Source organism: Lycorma delicatula, chromosome 4 (genome assembly GCF_047948215.1).
Source record: "Lycorma delicatula isolate Av1 chromosome 4, ASM4794821v1, whole genome shotgun sequence".
In the NCBI taxonomy this organism is placed as follows: Eukaryota; Metazoa; Arthropoda; class Insecta; order Hemiptera; family Fulgoridae; genus Lycorma; species Lycorma delicatula.
Genome location: NC_134458.1, coordinates 2,877,017 through 2,898,381, shown reverse-complemented (window position 1 = coordinate 2,898,381; position 21,365 = coordinate 2,877,017). Strand labels below are relative to the sequence as shown.

At 31.5% G+C, this 21,365-nt stretch overlaps 1 protein-coding gene across 10 annotated transcripts in view; it reads left to right on the top strand.

Annotated features, from left to right (window-relative positions):
* Window positions 1-21,365, top strand: part of LOC142323046 (FYVE, RhoGEF and PH domain-containing protein 6-like) — an 82,398-nt gene that overhangs the window by 57,489 nt on the left and 3,544 nt on the right. For all 10 annotated transcript variants that reach the window (XM_075362148.1, XM_075362145.1, XM_075362150.1 and 7 more), the window contains 4 exons: window positions 10,028-10,127; window positions 14,072-14,238; window positions 20,389-20,571; window positions 21,164-21,264. In XM_075362148.1, the coding sequence (XP_075218263.1) occupies window positions 10,028-10,127; window positions 14,072-14,238; window positions 20,389-20,571; window positions 21,164-21,264 (551 nt within the window). The remainder of the gene's footprint in view (window positions 1-10,027; window positions 10,128-14,071; window positions 14,239-20,388; window positions 20,572-21,163; window positions 21,265-21,365) is intronic.

Below are 21,365 nucleotides of genomic sequence, written 5' to 3'. Positions count from 1 at the left end.
CAAATTTGTTTGAATGCATAAAAAATTATTTTTTATTCACGGCAAAGAAATATAACTTTGTACGTGCGTGCATAAGTACACATGTGCTTTTTTTTCTAATATAATCTTTCCACCCTCACGCATTAGGTAATCCATAGTTTATTTCATTTAACATAAAATTGTTCTGAAAATTGTTCTCTCTACTGTTGCTGTTAATTAAAACCAACAATCTGGTTTTATCGTGTTGTCCGATAGATAACATTAGCAAATGATTGTAAGCTATCCTAATCAAAAGCCACTTTTGTAAACGGCATTGGTGCTCTCAAGAATAGCAAGTTTCCTGCCTGGCTTACGGAGCACCTAAGTACCTTGTAAGCTTGAAAATGATTGAAGTTGTCTCCCATTACCTTCTTTAAGTTGAATATTTGTTATATATTTGCTTAAATCCTTTATAATGCAGGTAATGTTCAGCCAATAACATTCAGTTTGATAAAGGAACAGTTTATGTGTTGGCATAATTATTCTTAGAAAACAACAATTTTGATTGGTGTCCCGTGTAGTGTTTCTATGTGCTTGGTAGCCATAAAAAAGGATTGGCAGATAATGTAAAGCAGCAAATTATATTTATGGTAATTCATTTTTTTATCTTTCTTCAACATTATATTACAATTTTAAAATGTCATTGAATTTATTTATCGGTTTAAAATTTAAAGTTATGCAATAACTAACTTAGATATGCATTTAATAAAAATATTTTTTCAAACATTATATATTGCTCTATCAAATAAATTATTTTGAAAACAATTTTTTAACTCCACCAGATATAATTCAAATAAACGTTAACAACACTCGCCTATCTGTAGTGCTTTCAGAGTTTTTACTCCATCATCAGCAGACCAATTTTTGTAAATTACTCATAATTATAAATTCTTCCTCTGTGAATCATGAGACCTTGCTGATGGTAAGGGGGCTTGAGTGCTCAGTGATACAGAGTAGCTGGACCGAAGGTGCCACCATGTCGAAGAGGTATCTGTTGAGAGCCAGACTAAGGAATGATTCCTGAAAGAGGGCAGCAGCTCTTTCAATAATTGTTTAGGGCATAGATCAGGAGGACTTAAACAGCTATATCAACATTACTCAAGCTTCTGAGTAGTGCGCAGCTGAAAGCAATAGAAAACTACAGTTGCTTTTTTTTCAAGAAAATGTAGCTCTTTTTACTTCCATGTAACAAAGATGGAGGCATCTTCCTTGGTAAAATATTCCAGGAGTAAACTAGTCCCCCGTTCGATCTCCGGATGGGGACTACTATGGAAGGGTGGGGAAATTAAAAAATAACATTCTAAGAGTCAGAGCATGGAATGTTAGAAGTCTAAAAAAGGTTAGTACAAGGGTTATTTTTTTCAAGGTCCGATCGGTCGCGAAATAAAAACCTGTGCAAAAATCGGATGAACCTTTGGGCATATGTGTTGCGGAGTGTCTCTAGTATGGCCTTCAATCACGCCGCGTCCCTTCGTTTAGTTCTGAACACACAGCTAGCACGGAAACATGTCTACAACAATAGCATCTCCCACCAAGTGTGAAGTGCGTGCGGTAATTCAATTTCTTCAGGCTGAGAGGTGTAATGCAGCTGAAATTCATAGACGAATAAGTAATGTGTAAGGTGAAACTTCAGTGAGTGACAGCAAAGTGCGACAATGATGCAGGAACTTTAAAGCAGGACGTGCAGATGTTCATGACGCAGGTGGTCAGGGAAGGAAGTTAGTGTCAACCGATGATCTCATTGAGTGAGTGGATGAAGTAATTTGAGAAAATTGTTGGTTCACAATTTCTGTATTGAGTAATTTGTTTCCTGAAATTTCAAGTTCAGCTCTCTACAGTATTGTGAGTGAGAGACTTCAGTACCACAAACTGTGTGCGAGATGGCTTCCCAAGATGCTGGCCGACCATCACAAAAAAATGAGAATGGATGCCTCCCTAATGTTTCTCCAGTTCCCCGTTCTATGACGAGGGTATTGGAAAGTTGGTACCACGCTATGACAAATGTCTTAAATCGGAGTGGCGACTATGTAGAGAAATAGCGTAACTATGTAAGTACTTATTACAAATAAAAAAATTTTTATTTTCATTGTGGTTTTAATTTTGTGACCGATCGGACCTTGAAAAAAAATAACCCTCGTAGGTTTAGAAAACTTAAAGAGGGAAATGGATAGGTTAAATGTAGATGTAGGAATTAGCGAGATTTGGTGGAAAGAAGAAAACGACTTCTGGTTAGGTGATTTTAGAATAATTAACTCAGCTTCAGATAAATGGCAGGCAGGAGTGGAGTAGGTTTCGTAATGAACAAGAAGATAGGGAAGAGAGTAGAGCATTTCAGAATGCTTAGGGGTAGAATCATTGTAATAAGGATAAAGTCAAAACCTACCAACAACAATTGTTAACGTGTACATGCCTACAAGTGCTCATGATGATGATGATGATGATGAAGTAGAGTGTGTATATGAAGAAATTGACAAAGCAGTTAAACGTAACAGGGGATGAAAATTTAATAATTATTGGAGATTGAAATGCAGCATTGGAAAAGGCAAGGAAGGAAATATTGTAGGTGAATACGGGCTGGGCAAAAGGAATGAATGAGGGGACCGACCCATTGAGTTTTGCACGAAGTATAATTTAGTAATTGCCAACACCCAGTTTAAAAATCATAATAGAAGAATATACACACAGAAAAAGCCAGGTTATAGTGCAAGGTATCAGATAGATTATATCATGGTTAAACAAAGATTTAGAAATCAACTCATCGACTGCAAAGCTTATCCTGGAGCAGACATTGATAGTGACCATAATTTAGTGATAATGAAATGTAGATTGGGGTTTAAATACCTGAAGAAAAGGTGTCAGATGAATCGGTAGAATTTAGAGACACTTGAGGAAGAGGATACAAAGAAGATTTTTGAGGAGGACATCCCAAGAGGTCTGAGTAAAAAAGGTAAGATAAAAAATATAGAAGAAGAATGGGAGAATGTTAAAAAAGAAATTCTTAAATCAGCAGAAGCAAACTTAGGTGGAACAAAGAGAAGTGGTAGAAAACCTTGGATATCGAAGGATGTATTGAAGCTGATGGATGAATGTAGAAAGTATAGTGATGAAGAAGGTAAGAGGAACTATTGACAGTTAAGAAATACCATAAACAGGAAGTGCAAATTTGAACAAAAGAAGAGTGGATTAAAGAAAATTGTTTAGAAGTGGAAAGAGAAATGATCATTGGAAAATAGACAGAGCATACAGGAAAGTTTAGGAGAATTTTGTGGTATATAAATTAAAATCTAATAATGCATTAAACAAAGATGATATACCAATTTATAATATGAAAGAAAATTTTAAAGATGATATACCAATTTATAATATGAAAGAAAAATTTGATAGGTAAGTGGAATATATTGAAGAGTTATGTGGAGGAAATGAATTAGAAACTGATGTTATAGGGGAAGAAGAGGAGGTCAAAGAGGATGAAAAGGGAGATATAATACTGATATCTGAATTTAAGAGAGCATTAAAAGATTTAAATGGCAGAAAGGCTCCTGGGATAGACAGGATTCTTGCAGAATTACTGCGCAATGCAGGTGAGGAAGCAATATATAGATTATACAAACTGGTGTGTAGTATTTACAAAAAAGGGGAAGTTCTGTCAGACTTCAAAAAGAGTGTTATTGTCATGATAACAAAGAAAGCAGGAGCAGGTAAATGTCAAGAATACAGAACATCCTTAACTAGTCAGAACTACAGAACATACTTAACTACTCATGCATCAAAAATCTTTACTAGAATTCTATACAGAAGAATTGAGAGGAGAGTGGAAGAAGTGTTAGGAAAAGACCAATTTGATTTCAGGAAAAGTATAGGGACAAGGGAAGCAATTTTAGCACTCAGATTAATAGTAGAAGGAAGATTAAAGAAAAAACCAATATACTTGGCATTTATAGACGTGGAAAAGGCATTTGATAACGTAGACTGGAATAAAATGTTCAGCATTTTAAAAATTAGGGTTCAAGTATAGAGATAGAGAAAAAATTGCTAATATTTACAGGATCCAAACTGCAACAGTAACAATCGAAGAACATAAGAAAGAATCTGTAATAAAAAAGGGAGTCCGACAAGGATGTTCCCTATCTCCGTTACTTTTTAATCTTTACATGGAACTAACAGTTAATAATGCTAAAGAACAATTTATATCCAGAATAACAGTGCAAGTTGAAAAGGTAAAGATATTACGATTTGCTGATGATATAGTAGTTCTTGCTGAGAGTAAAAAAGATTTAGAAGAAACAATGAATGGCATGGATGAAGTCCTACGCAAGAACTCCCGCATGAAAATAAACAAGAACAAAATGAAAGTAATGAAACATAGAAATAATGTAAATGGACCACTGAATATAAAAATTAGAGAGAAAAGATTACGGAGGTAGAAGAATTTTGTTATTTGGGAAGTAGAATTACTAAAGATGAAATCTTTTCACAGGCGAAATGAGCTTTCAGTCAAAAATATAATTTGGTTACATCAAAAATTAATTTAAACATCAGGAAAACATTTTTGAAAGTATGTGTTTGGAGTGTAGTTTTATGTGGAAGTGAAGCAGATGATTGGAGTATCTGAGAAGAAAGATTAAAAGCTTTTGAAATGTGTTGCTATAGGAGAATGTTAAAAGTCAGATAGGTGGATAAAGTGATAAATGAAGAGGTGTTGCGGCAAAGTGATGAAGAGAGAAGCATTTGGAAAAATATAGTTTAAAGAAGAAATATAGTTACAGGCCACAGATTAAGGCATCCAGGAATTATCACTTTAATATTGGAGGGACATGTAGATGGAAAAAATTGTCCAGGTAGGCAACGTTTGGAATATGTAAAACAAATTGTTAGGGATGTAGGATGTAGGGGGTATATACCGAAATTAAATGACTGGCACTAGATAGGGAATCTTGGAGAGCTGCATCAAACCAGTCAGATGACTGAAGACAAAAAAAATGATAAAAATTATAAATTAAAATATGTAGTTGAAATATAATTAAATTTTTTTAAAAAACTTAAGCATGTATGGATTAGTGTGGTATTTAACTTATATCCACCATAGTAAGATAATGAGTGGATCAAATTATAAATTGTTATTTTAGGTCTACCAATTTAAACATTGTTATCATATTCAATTTGTTTTTAATAAGTCTTATTTAGTTTTGTATTTTCTAATATAATATTTATCTAACATATCACCACCATCAAATTATTCAGAATGTAAATCTTATAATAAAATGTCTTACTTTAACTTTGATATGAAGAATAGATGAAATATTTTTTTTAGCAAAAATTAATTTGAGCTTGCATAAGAAATTTTCATCAAAAAATATTAGTATTTAATTATATACAGATAGCTTATCCAGAAATATGTAACACAAAATTATTCTTACTTGTCTTGTATCTATCATGTTAATAAATCATTGTTTCTCAATCTGGAGGTAGCAGAGGTATGAAAGGATGGTTGTGAAATTAGCCTACAACTTTACATATAAACAATAATGAAATCATTTTATAAGTAAAAAAATCAGTTATTAAAAACATTTTACTTATGAATAAAAACACTTGTATAAATTTTCAAAATTGACATTTATTTGATATAAAAACACTATATATCTATTTTGATTCTGATGGAATCATCTTCAGTAATATGGCAAAAAGAAAATAAAAATTTTTAACATTAATAAACTATCAGTATTCTTGAAATACTGAAAGGAGAACATGTAGTTTCTGCAAAGATCTACATGTTACTGAAGGCAAGGTTGAAGAAAAGCTGCTAGAAGGTAAGTGTTAGAGGAGGGGGTAGAGTTTGTATATAAATTGGTGAAAATGGTTAACCAGGAAGTGAGGTAATTACATTCGTTTAAATTTAGATAATACAAAAAGTTAATAATTATATTCAAACATGTCTATATATAATATGTATGGCAATGATCAAACTAGTCTTGATAGCACTTGTTTACTATAACCTAAAGCGATTAACTCTATTATTTCATAGAACTATCTAAAAATTTGTTATCTAACAATTTACTTGTCTGGCTTCTCTGATTATAATATTTCCAGTGTTTTTAATGAAAAATGATTCCCATGCATCTAACTCTTGCGGCTTATGGACATTTTTCAATAATTTTACAGTTGTTGAATTGAAACTGTGACCCGTTTCTAAAATGTGTTTGGCTCTTGCTGACTTATCCATCCGTCTGTTCTTTATGTATCTTTCATGTTTGTTTATTCTAGTGTTTAATTTTCCTTTAGTTTTCCCTATATATTTCTTCCCTATGGGGCATTCTGTACATGTTATTGTGAAAATGCGTAACTTATCTTTTTTCTCTATTGTATCTTTTGCACTTCCGAGGATCACTTTTAATGTTTTATTAGTTTTAATTGTTACACTAAAATTATGTTATTTAAGAATATTTTTGATTCTGATGCTGAAAGGTGGATGATGTGTTATTTTAATCCATTTCTTTCCCTGTTGGTCATCTTCTGTCGGTTGTAGTTTTGTTTTACTCCTTTTTAATTGTTTTTTTTTTTAATTTCATGTCTATGTTGAGAATTACATTAGCATTATATGCACTGACCATTGCCACATATTTGATGCATTCCAGTTCTTTATTATAAGCATCCTGTTCAAGCAGTATAGTATTACGTCGGTGGACCATTGCTTTGAATGCAGCATGTTTGTGTTGTGGAGTATGAAATGAGTCACCGATGATATATTTTTCTAAATGGGTTTTCTTTCTGTAAAAAAAATTTTAATGTTGTATTAAAATTTTTTATTACCTCTAATTATAAATAAATCCAAAAATGGAAGTGTTCCATGTTTTCTATTTCGTGTGTAAACTTTATTGTGGACATAAACCATTGATTTTTTGTGTGAAGTTTTACAGGTTATACCATGTATCTAGTATTGCCAGACTGTCATCTATGTATCTTTTCCAAAAACACGAAAAATAGTGAAATTTATTTTTAGCAGTATCCTCAATGTAATTCATGAATAAGTTAGCCAAAAATCTTGATAATGGGTTTCCCATAATGGTTCCATCTGTTTGTCATATTCATTAAAAATTGGAATGCTTTTTGTTTTATGCATAACTCACTAAGTAGTATGTACTCATTAATATTTGAGGGGAATATAATAAAAAAGTAAATGAGGTGATTGAAAGTAGACCTTGTGAAAGGCTCAACAAATCTCTACTACAAACTTTTACCAGAGAAGTAAATAATACACCTGCAAAATGTAATACTGTAATAAATGTACAACAAAAAAAAAATCTAAAAATTTCAGACATTAACATCCCTTGACTATACTGTTTACCAAAAATTCACAAACCAGGAATACCAATGAGGCCCATCATATCGAGAATAAATATAGACATGAAATATCTAAATGTTTATTGAATGAATTTTAAAAAATACCGCAGCAGGATACATTCAGTATAACAAATAATTTTCAATTAATAAAGGAATTTAATAAAGAAAAAAAAAGAAATAGCTGAAATATTAATTTCATTTGAAGTTAGTGCATTATATCCATCTTACTAAAAGATGCATCAAATTGTTGAGAGATTAGCTGACATGCAATTTAAACTATGAAAAGGTTATTGCAGTTATAATTTGTTATTGCAGGGGAAGAAGTGGGTTAACACTTCCCCTACAATAACCATCCGATATCTGTATGGAAAAAAAAAGATTTTTTTTGTTTTGCCCATTTCATTACATAGTTTAGCAAACAGCCTATTCTGTAATGGTTGACTTTTAATAAAATTAACCATTTTTACAGCTAATAACAACACATATATTTGAACAGCATAGATTGAATAAACTAGATATCTAGAATAAACTAGACACTGGAAATAAAATGTTTGCTTGAATACCACATTATGTGCTGTGATCTTTAACTAATTATAATAAGGAATAAAGAAAATAAAACCGTGTTGTTTAGCGTGGGAGAGCATGATCCACTGTTCCTATGACAAAACATTAAGTCATATAGTACAATGCTTACCAGAGCTAGGGTTAAAGCATTCGTTCTCAAAGTGGTGATAACGCCTCCTGGTGGGCGCTGGAGGCCTTCAGGGAGGTGGTAGAAAGCCCAGAGAAAATTGGGGGTGTTCTAGGAAGGCGATGGCTAATTAAAAAGAAAAGAAAACATTATGTTTTCCTGATATTTCAAACTAAAATTAAATACCTGCTACACTAGTACAAAAAATTAAAGGGACACCTATATTTTATGATAAAAAATGATTGTATTCAAACTATTTTAACTTTAAAAACAAGAGGCTTGGAGACATGTATAAACAAAATTAAAGCTTAAATACTCTACTTTTTGACAGCGTACTTCAGAATTCAAAAATCATCAAATTAAAAAAAAAATTGGTGAGAAGAAAAGTTTTTAAAATTTGAAAGTTTTTCTTTGTGTTTGGTCGAGTGCATGGGGGAAACAACATTTTTTCAGTAAATTGAATTAAAAGCTTAAGACCTTAGCTTTAATTTCTTTTTTTGTATGTCTCTGTATGATTTTACTGAAGCAAAAATGTTATTTTAAAGAGAAAAGGCCACTTTTGTTTTTAATACTGCATATCCCCTGATGTAATCAACGTATTGATACAAATAAATATGGAAATTAAAGGCTTTTGATCTAGCTTTAATGACAAATTGTGAGGTCTTTATGTAGTGTTGCAGTTTTTTGCTTTTGTTCCTTTTGTGCCAAGGTATAGAAATCCTTCAAGATTGAGACTGCAACATGTATCACCCACTCAGCTTAATCCAAAATCATGTTACAGTCTCGGTTGTTAAAGATTTCAATATCTCGGCACAAACTGAACAAAATCCAAAAAATGCAACGCTACATTAAAGACCTAACAATTTTTCATTAAAGGTAAATCAAAACCCTTTAATTTTCATAAATTACACTTACATTAATGTAAGTGTAATTTTTCATTTGAAAGCTTTGTTTTAATTATTATATTATACTATATTTAATTAGTATAACCATACGGTTATATTGAGTATGCTATCAGTATTGTTCTTATATAACTATATAGATACAATTGTAATTTTTTTGAAAGCAATTTTAATAAAAATACTTCCAAATATGATTAAATATGCATTTTAATTGCTTTGATTTAAAATGTAAGTTTCAACTCAGAAATAGGATATACCATGCTTATAAACAATAATTGCAATTGCTGTTATTAAGAGCGCATCTTTAAAACAGCAATTGCAATTATTATTCTTAACAGATGGTAAATTTAAAAATTTTTGGGGGCGCTAGAAAATTTTTGATTCTCAATGTGGCCAGTGGGTGAAAAAGTTGGAGAATCAATGGGTTAAAGGATCTAACTTGTTGCTACAACAAAAACTGCTTTTCCTCCAGAAATAACGATTCCCTAGTAGCATGTGTTTTCAACCCTGGAATTGTAATTGGGGAATAAACAGTATGACATTGTAATTTATATTTTTGAATTGAAATTGGATCAGACTGTTTTCCTTTACCTCAAATTTGTTTTGTACATCTGAAACTATGAATGTCATTTATGCTGCTCTTAAATGTCTAGTTCATTCATAACATCAGTTGAGGAACTGAAGTTTGGTCAAAGAATGTTGGCTTAGGCTAAGAAATTATCTGTATCGATAGGAAATTTTGTTTTTATCTGGTGGAAAGTGAAATTTAATCAGAAAGTAGTAAAATTTGGAAGTAGGTTTTCCAAAAAAGTGAAAACTGTTGATTTAAAACATTAAAGTAATAAAGTTGTGGCCGGCATATTAGTTATTAGGGTTGTATTTTTATAACATTTAACATTTATAATTAAGGTATTCTTTGGTTAAAGAGTGTAATATTTTTTTAAGTTCTTTTATGTTATGTTAATATACAGGACAATTACAAATGATCATTTGTAATTACTCTGTATTATGGCATTATTGGAAATACTTTATTTTACAAACTGCACAGAAAATTCCACATTGATGATTCATGTTTTAGGTTGTATGCAGTAACTGTTCAGAGAACAAAGCTCCTTTACAATATATGAAATTTCAGACTGCAAGAGTGTGTGATGAGTGTCACAATTATTTGTTAAATGGTAAGTATCATTAAAGATTTTTTAATCAATTTGAGTTTGCTATCAGTGAAATGTATTTATTAGAATTAAATTGCATTCATAGCTGTAATCAGTAGTTGTTATACTCGTTCTTATTAAAAGTGAGAATAGAACACCTTACATTGTGTCATCTCTGTGGAGGAATCTTTTTTTTTGATTTACAGGTGTTTTTATAAGACATCACATCCTTCTCTTTGTATCTTTTCTTGGTCTCAAAATTATTTTCTCTTATGTATACCAGTGAGATATTGTGCACCTTTTTAGGAACATGCACGTAACAAAGTAATGAATAATGTCGCTAGTTTAATTAAAATATTGTTATATTTATTTTAAGAAATTTGTGTATAAGTGTGTGTGTGTGCATGTGCACACACACACACCCACATACACACACACACAATGTCATTGAACATGTTCAGTATGTTGGAAATAATAATTACCAACAAAAACTGTTCATAAACACACCAAATTAATAGCAAGTTAAATGTAGACATACCAATTTATATTAAAAGCACTTTATGAATCCATTGAATAATGATTAATCATTTAAATACTATCTCATGCAATTCATTACCTTTATTGTACGTCAGTTGTAATGATTAACTAAACTAAAATTGATTACACTTAAGCCAGTAGTACTTATCAAGAGAGGTTTGTCAACTTACTTCATAAATTTTATAAATTTTCCTGTTACTTATAAGTTAATTGTGTTTAAATTTGTGAATGTAATATTTTTCTAAATATTCAAATTTATAATTTATTTTTAGATAAATATTTCTGTATTTTCTGTTGCATGTTTATGTGTAATAAGGTGATCAGCAATGTTTTAAAATTTGTTTCTTTAATTTTTTTATGTGTTCACATGTTCTAAAAATCGTTATATAAAAGAATGGCAAGGAAAAAGAAAGGTAAAACTAAAATTATGTAAATAAAGAATTTTAGACTGAAAGCCTACAAAAATAAAAGAAACAATTTGTTTATAGGTGATTTTTTTTGGTAGTTTTATGTGCTCAGATGTGCATGCATGTGTACCTAGTATATTTGACTGATAAAAATATATAAATTGTCCATTGTCTATAAAGTAATAATTGATTTACATAGTAATTTTAAAATGTATCAATTGACACATCAATTTTATGACATTAGTTTATTCAGTAAAACTTAAGTTATAAAAATTTAAGTTATTGTAGCTTATCAATTTAGATCACTCCATTTCATTACACTGTCATAAATTAATTTCATGAATTAAGTAAAATAACATTGTAATTGACTTAAATATGATTATTTTAGCAGTTACAAAAATGAAGAAAAACTCTAAAATTTGTCATAACAATATTCTAATCTCGAAAGAAGATTTTTAGAATTACTTTTCTGTGATTGATTCTCTTTTTTAATATATTAAAATTTCTTTAATTAGCTCAACATTTTACAGATGAAAATAACTCAATTAAAAAATTATAACAAAAGATGTGCTTGATTGTCTTAAAACTCAAAAGTTTTAAATAAAATTTCATAATGGTTGTCTGATTTTCATTTATCACAAAAATAGACTTCATGAAGCATAATGTCCTTGGAAATTTGGGTCTCTGAAGTTGTGTAACTAAAAATAAAAAAAAAATTATAATTTCTTTTACCAGCATTAAAATGATGAGAAAAGGTAAAGCTGAGGTAAATGAGGTAATGTGATGAAATACCACTTGAACTGTGCAAAGTGCTAGGAGGGACAGGAGAATTGTTATTACTAAATCTATGCAGTGGAATACTTGAAGAAGGAAAGTGGCCAGAGGACTTCCAGGATACAGTAATGGTACCAATAGAAAAGAAAAGAAATACGAAAAAGTGTGAAGAACATAGATTGATTAGCCTAATATTACATGCAGCTAAGGTACTGTTAAGGGTTCTAAGGAAGAGGATATACAATAAATTGGATGGCAGTATTGAAGAACAGTATGGGTTTAGAAGAGGTGTTGGAGTAAGGGATACTATTGGGCTGGTAAGAGTAATAGGTAAGAGATACATGGAAAGGAGGTGGAAAGTATATGTTGAATTTGTCAACCTAGAAAAGGTGTTTGACAGAGTTAGATGGGATAAATTACTGCTAATTTTGGAAAAGAAGGGAGTTGACTGGAAAGAGAGGCATCTAATAAAAGAGCTGTACTATAACCAAAGAATAAAATTGAGGGTAGAAGACAAAATGATAGGAAGAATAGGGATTGTAAGGGGAGTGAGGTAGGGATGTTGCAGCCACCAACACAAGTATTTATCTGGAAGAAATATTAGATGCTGTCTGAATGGGAAAAGAGGAATAAAGATTGTGAGAAGAATAAAGTTGGAGTAAAAGGGTTTTGCTGATGATGTGGTGGCGTACAGAGAGTACAAGTAAACTAAATGAAACACTTGATGACTTAAATGAACCTTGTGAAAGTCAGGGTACTAGGATAAACAAAAAGACAAATGTGTATGGTATTAGGTAGAAAAGAGGAGAGGATTGATATTAAGATAGGAAGTGAATTTTTTAAGCAGGTGAAGAAATTTCAGTACTTACGGAGCTTTATCACTGATGACCTGACTTTTACAGTAGAACTTAAAGCAAGAATATCAAGAAGTAAGCAGGCATTTTATAAGAAGAGAAGACTGCTATGTGATGCTCTATGAAGCTGAAATATGGATGATGACTAAGGCAGACAGAAAATAAATTTGGACTTTTGAGGTGTGGGTGTGACGTAGAATGGAAATGTCAAATGGCAAGACCATGTAACAAATGAAGAAGTATTAAGGAGAATTGGAGAGAACAGGAAAATGCTAAATGTGATGGAATGTAGGAAAAGGAATTGGCTAGGACATTGTATGAGAAGAAGGTGTTTATTAGAGGATGTGATAGAAGCCTTGGTGAATGGAAGGAAAGGAAGAGGACGGAAGAAATTTCAAATGATAAATGGGAGTATGGAAATGGGAAAATACGTGGAAACAAAGAAGTTAGCAAAGGATAGAACAAGGTGGAGAGCAGCCGCCATGACAGGACCTGTCCTAATGGCAGTACACTGTGAGTTAATACCAGCATTTTGGCAGATTATGAATCAACATTCAAACCTGTTCATCAGTACAGCTACATCTTCATCATCATCATCATTATGTTAACATGAAATTCTTGAACATGATTAGTTTTGAATATCTCCCAATAATTGAACTACATACTATAACATTGTGGATGTGGTGGAATTATTAATGCAAATTATTTACTTTTCTTTTTATTTTATTATGATAAACAAAATTTTAATTTAACAATAAACAGTCATAAAAAAATAATTAAAAACTGTATTATGAATCAATGAAAGATCATAGTAATAAAAACTTGGCAGAAATTTGGCAAGCTGTTAATAGTCCACTGACAAACATAAACTTAGGCAGGAATCAATGCAAAACCAAGCTATTACATGCCAACACCGCAGCTGGAGTCAAATATGTTGATCGCCAGAAATGACGCAACTAAGTGGTTCAGAAGAGCCAGCAAACAGTCAAATGCAAACCGACAAAGTAAAAAGGTACAAACAGCATGAAAACTAAAAACAGGAAAAAAAATATTTTGTTTTGATTGATATTATTGTTTTTCTTCTGAATCTCCTATCAGATATCTTAAATCAATCTTATCTGTAATAACACTACTCTACTATTTTCATTGTTTTGGTATACATACATGTACATGCTACTGCTCGTTTCAGTTTCACTGTGATTGCACTGATGTTGTGTAAATGATACAACATTGTAATCCTGCTTGTCAGATTCATAAAAAGTAGCATTCTATTTTCTTTATGCAGTGGATAAAATCAGTGTCACTTGATGGCATGGTTGGCTTTAAATATCCATAATAAGAATATAAGTAATTTATGTTGTAATGAATCAAATCTGTATTTGCACATTTGTTTCAGAATTTGAAGATCCAATTTCGAATATGTTTGAAATAATAAAAACAGAACTCTGTTTAACCGATTATCATGCAATCGCAAAAGCGATAGATCACATTAGATCATCATTTAAAAAACAAGGGGGGAGTATAAAAAGAAACAAAAAGTATGTCCCATCAAGATTAAAGGAGGTAAGTCTAATTCTTCTTAAAAATAATATTCAGGTTTTACATTTATATTTTACATAGCTGTTTGTTTTTCTGAGTCTGTTTATTATTTGAATTTTAGATGAAAATGTTTTGTTTTTAATAAAACAGGTTATCTGAGATGTTATTAATAATTTATATATATATTATTATTATTATGCTTTTACGGCCAACATGGGACCACTTAAGTCAATTTTAGTTGGATCTTTTCTGAGAAAAGCGTGTTATTTTACTCTTTCGAGCTGCCCAGTATTTCTTCATCCGTTCAGATCTTGCTTTCTTTTCTTCATCCGTAAACACCCTCTTCGTTGTATTTTGTCGTTTGTCTGTCTTTTGTGTAAATCTAATGCTTTTATCTTTTAGCTTTGTAATTTTTCCAGTTTTATTCTGTAGGTCAGTCAGGGAAATTCCCAATTCTTTCATATCTTCTCTAATTTCTTTGATCCATCCTACTTCTAGCTTTTGGAACCAGAGCTTTTCAATGATATTTCTTGACAGTCTTGTTTCCGGTGTCCTTATGAGATGACCAAAGAAAGAGATTCTTTTTTCCGCATAGTATCAGAAACAGGCTCTATTTCTCGATACACCACCTCATTTGGCACAATCCACCATTGGCCTTCTTTTTGGTGTTTTTTTATTGATACACGTTCTGACAATTCTCCTCTCTATTTTCAGAATTTTTTCAATTCGGTTTTTCTGAGTGATTTTGAAAAGGGTCTCGCTTCCGTAGGTAACTTCTGGCTGTACTACAGTTTTATAATGTTTAAGTTTTGTTTTAGCAGAAAGGCATTTTTTGTTATATGTTGACCAAGTTAATTTTTGGGATTTAATCATTTTATTTGTCCTGTTTTGCCATGTCACTTTTTCATTTAAATTATAAGTTATTATTTCCCCTAGATATTTAAATTGTTTTACTATTTTAATTTTCTGATTGTTTACCGTAATGTGCTCTATTACCAGAGGATCTATGGCCATTAGTTCAGTTTTTTCTAAAGAGATATGAAGCCCTATCTTTTGTGCTAGGTTTTTCTATATATATATATATATATATATATATATATATATATATATATATATATATATATAGAGAGAGAGAGAGAGAGGAGAAAATTTGCTTGTTATATCACCTCCACAATGCATGATTCAAACCTTACGTAGAAGGTTAGTTGATAATTGTGATATCCTTAGGGAATAACATCTTGAAGAAATGGAATTAAAATAAGGAAAAGAAGTACATTAAATAATGTAGTTATTCTAAAACTCCTATGACATTTTGTTTAATTTTCTTTTCTTTTCATGGAATCAAAGAGGGTGTAATATAAAGTAGTTGAGAAGACCTTTGCTAGAAAGGTCAGTTATGAGAAGTATATTATCACCAATGGATAAATGCAAAAGATGGTTAGAGCTAGAAAACTTTATTGACGTGTGAAATGAAATAAACAGGTAGTGCAGAGTAACAAAAAAAAACTGATTGAAGGAGAAATACAGTGAGGTAAAGAAAAATATGATTACTGGAAAGGAAGATAAATACATTGTAGTTTATAGAAAAATAAGAGAAACATCTTTAATAAATGAAAACAAAATGTGTTAAAATTAGGGGTACAAATAGAAAACTGTTATTAGGAAGAGAAGAAACAGCTAATAGTTGACTAGAATTGTATAAAGAAGAAAAATTATCTGTCAGATGACACAGAATACTATAGGAGGAAAAGAAATTGATATTAATTTCTGGGAAGACTATGCTAGAGTCTGAATTTGATTAAGTTCTGAATTATCTAATCAAGAACAAACCAGAAGAAATAGTATGTATCACTTCGCTGTTTGGGGCCAGTAGGACGTTTTTTAGTTGCTGATATTGTTATTTTGGTTTGAAACTAAGAATTTTTTAATTATAATTATCAGTATCATTGGTAGGAGAGAAATTAAATTTTAATTTTCAAGTGAATAAAATTAAAATAACTATTATAGAAAGGACGACATTGAAGAGATATTAAGATAGAGGAACACTATATACCAGAAGTTGTAAAATTGTGTTATTTAGGTGGTAAAGGTGGAAAAAATAAGAAAGATATTAAAAGCAGATTGGCACAACCAGGTGAGTTATCTAGAAAAGAAAGCTGTTGGTATCAGATATATATTTAGGAATGGGAAACAAATTCTTAAAATTGTTTATACTAAATATGGAGTATAAAAACAGTGAAGGAAGACGAAGATTACAAAATAATAAACAGGTATTGTAGAAGTGGAATTGAAGCTGAGTTTGGTGCTGAGCAGGAACAGAGAAGTGCACCAAACCAGTCTTTTGACTGAAGACAAAAAAAAAACATCATTTAACTATCTTTTTGAAACTATCTTTAAAATACTAGTAATGCTATAATTTTTTACAATAGTTTCACAATTACACAGTATGTCTGAAAAGTTCCCAAACTAAATTTCTGTTGTTGATACAAGTAGTGCCATCTCTTGTACAACCAAGGAACTATGTAGTACATTGTCTGATGAGTGTGGGGACAAAATTTTATCATGTTTTATCATCCCAGTCTTGAGTTATATTCGGCCGCATACGTTTTGTTCATGTGACCTTGTGAGAGCTTGCAACATGGAACAGAGAAGCACAATCAAATTTTGTTTATCTTCAAAAATCTTTTGTTGAAATTTATTCTATGATACAGTAAGCATTCGGTGATGAAGCCACATCTCGTATTAGAACATACATGTGGTGGAAGCGATTTAAAGACGGTAGATAGTCGTTGGATGACGACGAAGGAAGCGGGAGGTTGTCAACAGCTGTTCATGACGAAAACGTTGCAAAAGTGTGCACACAACTGGTCATACTGTCCCAACTGGTCAAACTGTGAATTCTAAATTCTATTTGGAAGTAATAAAATGCCTGACGCGTTGCATTCGTCGAATCTGGACAGTTGGACTCTTGCATGACAATGCCCCGGCACACTTGGCAACAGTTTTAACACGTTATTACACCACAAATCAAATCACTGTCTCATCTTCCCAGCCCTATTTACCCGACTTGGGACCAGCAGGCTATTTTTTGTTCCCTAAACTCAAGTTGAAGATGAAAGGCCGCTTTTTCGACAACATTCTGGCTATCCAAAGGGTTTGCACTGAGCAGTTGAAGGCGATCCCACAAAGTGATTTCTCCAGAGTGTTTGATGGGCTCTACCAGTGCTGCAATGAGTGTATAACTAGAGAGGGTTCTATGTAGAGGGCTGATGTGAGTAAATTCGTTTATCTTTAAATCTACAATTTTATTTAATTTAGTTCAGGAATTTTTCAGACATACTGTGTACGTCATTTCCTAGCTGTATGAACCATAATTTGTTCATTATGTCACTCTTTTATCTTATCAATTCCTGTCTGTCACAATACTTGCACTTCTAGTGAAATTTTCTTTCTGCTTACCTGTCTAAGCTTAAATTCCTCAGCTGTATACTCCTTGTAGATCTCATTCACCTTCTTTATCATCCCATTACTCCAGCAACTAAGTCGTCCTGGTTTTTATTATTGCCTTTATTAAATCTGCCTTATTGAATAACATGTTCTGTTCACCCACAACGAGAATAGAGCTCAAAAGAATGCAATAGCGGTGAGGTACTATCCTGTGTGTTAGAGAGATAGACGTTTCGTACATGTGTGTAGAGAGACAGGTAGATGAAGGGGACTGCTACTTCCCTCCGCACGCCTCATATCGCAACTCTATTCTTGTACTCGTTAAACAGTATATTACAGTATTCTTTCCTTGTTTTAAACTAATCATTCTCCTAAGGAAAAACATTCTTTACTAGACAGAACAATCTTTCTGATGGCTTGCAATTTGTTATTGATTCTTTTTTTTTGTTAGAAGCTTGTAAAAGATCATCCTTATTTATTTCTTATAATTTTATTTGTTGATTTAAATCCTAATGACTCATATGTAATGACCTATGAAAATTTGTTAGAAGTATTTTATTTAAAAATGTTGTAGAATTTTTTTATTTCTCTCTTACCAAGTTTTTGCAAAAATATTTTTACAAGTAATCCATTTATCTTATCTTGTGGAGAAAATTTGTAATCAGTCAGTGTGGTCTTTTTCCTACATCATCTAATCTCTAATGCACTACATACAAGGTCTGTTCAAAAAGTAGCTACGTAGTGAAAAAAATAAAACTTACTAGCTTCCAGTCCTAATCTCTTTTGAGGTTGTCCCAGTGCTATTCCCACACAGCAACACACTTAACCCAGTGGTCTTTCTACTGGAAAGAGTTTTTGTAATCTTTAGAAATGGCTGCCAGCTGTGTCATTTTTATCATTATTTCTCTCAGCTGTCAAATTGGGACCTTTCTATGACATCAGCTCAGGAACAGAAATCTTAAGGAATCACATTAATAAGTAAAGAGCCTGTGAATGTAAGGTATTCCATGCTAAACTAAGAAATCCTGGATTAGATTTGACAAACAGGCCTGTACGTTATCATGATGTCTCTTGTATAATTCCCACATATCTGGTCTCTTGTACTAAACTTTGCATGAAGATACCACAGAATCTCCTGACAGTTCTGTTTGTTGACAGTTTGGCTTTCTGGTGTACACACCAGAAAGCCAAACTTTATGATGCACTTCTTACAGTAATCAAACAAACAAAAAATATCAGTTGGCATCACTGTCACTTTGTTCCTTGTTTTTCTTTCTTTCTTTTGCTATGGGGGTGATACTTTCACTGTAATGACTGAGCTTTGGTCTCTGTGTCATACAACCCAGACAACTAATAATTTTCACCATATATTATAGTAATTTTTACAGTTTTAAGGAAGAATCACTATTGGCATACTCCAGCATGTCCTGTGCAAATCTCAAAACAAATCTCCCATGTCAAAATCTTCCATGTCAAATCTCGCTTGCCAAAACAAATCTCCCTTTGTTCTAGCGAAAGCAGCTTGCTTACAAATTTTGCTACCACTCTGTGCACGCCCAAATTGTCCATTAAAATCCTGTTTATGGAACAATCACTAATCTCAATGTTTAATTTACAGTTTCTCAGCCAATGACTTTTCATTGTCAAACTGCATGTTAATTAAATTTGGATTTTGCCTTGTTAATTACCTACCAGTATACCTGTCTCTGTCAACAGATGTTCAGCCATTTTGAAAACAGTTATATCACTCTTTTTAATTTTTGTATCTACTACAGTTTTGTTCCTAAAAGTCAGTTTAATCCTACCAATTATTTTGCATTTGGCATCATCAAGCTTTTGACAGAAATTGGTGCAGTTGTGTTATGTATTTTCTTATCCACAAAATAAAACCTTGACAAGCACCTGTTACACTAATGCATATAATGGCTGGCAGACAACTTATGTCCTCTACAGCGTGTTTGTGCTTTTGTAATCTCAATCTCATAATATTAGAAAAAAACTTGCATATGCACGAAGTACCATTGTTATGCTCTACCAAGTTTTACCAATCGCTTTCAGATACGTTTCAAGAAAAGAACTTGATCAGATACTTTTTGAACAGATCTTATACATTTATCCAATTTTTTTTTAATGTAAACTGGATGAGAAACATGTTTTAATGTCTTTAACTCAACTGATCAGATTCAGTAGATCTCTTCCAGCGTACGGTGTCCTGCAAGTAATAGATCTAGCCAGTTAGATGGAGTTACAAGATCTTACTTTCTTAAATCTACTGTTTTAAATACTCGACCTTCTATCTTTGCATTTCTGATATTGTGTTTTATCTCCTGTTTGTACCAGTTTATTTTCATATACAATAACTATATTATTGCAGAAGGGTTTAATTTTACTGCAGTGCTTATATCAACTTTATTACTTTTAATCAAGAATTTTTTAGTACCTTTTCTAATTTTGTGTAAAACACCAGCATTTTTCCTGTTTTATCCTAGTTTCAATGACTTTCTCATGATTCAATTTTTCAGCCTCCTCTACTTCCCTTATTGTTTATTTCCTTTACTATTTGCAATATATTGTTAAAAACAAGATGAGACTTGTTAGCCATTTTACAAGCTAACTTTTGTTTGTATCAAAAGGTTAAAGATATGCCAATATTGTTTCCATTTTTTATTATTTTCTGGTTATAATTTCATATTATATATTACCATAATTGACCTCTTTTTTTTTTAGGTTACTGCTAATGATACCGGCTCCCAGATATCAGGATGGATGTACAGGAAGGGTAGACGTTCATGGAAAAGGCTGTGGTTTGTCTTAAAGGAACAAGTTTTATATGTTTATAAAGCTTCTGAAGATGTTGTAGCTGTTGAAAGCATTCCCATTCTCGGGTATAAAATTGAGACTTTAAAAGAAGTAAGTTCATTTAAAATAGAAAATTTTGTTAACCCTGACCCATTATTTTTAATTTTATAACTTTCAGGATACTTTCTGTATTTGTGATATATATTTTGTATTGTTTACATTTCATTATCTGTATTGTAATTATTTTAATGGGGACCTGTATTTAAAAAACAAATATGATTCAGTTTTACTAGAAGTATAGCTCAGATTGAGTACAGTAAAAATTATTTTTAATTATTAATCTTTTTAAAAAAAAAAAAAAAAATTATTTCTAATATCTATAAATTTTACTACCAGTATGTAACAATTGTAAGATATATTCTTATAATTTTTTCATAATGATTTGTAGGTGTCGATTGTATTATTACAGAAGTTACATCAGTTTACAGGGCCATAAAATGGTGCTATAGTATCAACTATAGCCTAGTTACAGCTACTTTGTTTATTTTTTTAATAATGATTACATTATTAAAGAAATAAAACTCACAACCAGGTGAATGTATCAATTCAGTCTGCTTGTTTAAGAACTTGAGCTGTTTCTGTTTGAAATTGAAGGAACTGCTTTTCTATCAGAGTCATTTACTTTCATATTTATTACTTACAGGGAACATATGATGATGCCGAATTACAACACATTTTTCAGTTGAGTCATGCCAATCAGCAACCTCTCGTATTCAGTGTAGATGGTCAACACTCTGCTAATAGGTAAGTCTTTTGATGTATAATGAACAGTATGTTTATATTAGAACAACTTTATTTTAATACAGAGAATTTTTTAGTCTTTTTAAGTGTAAAGAAAGGATTGT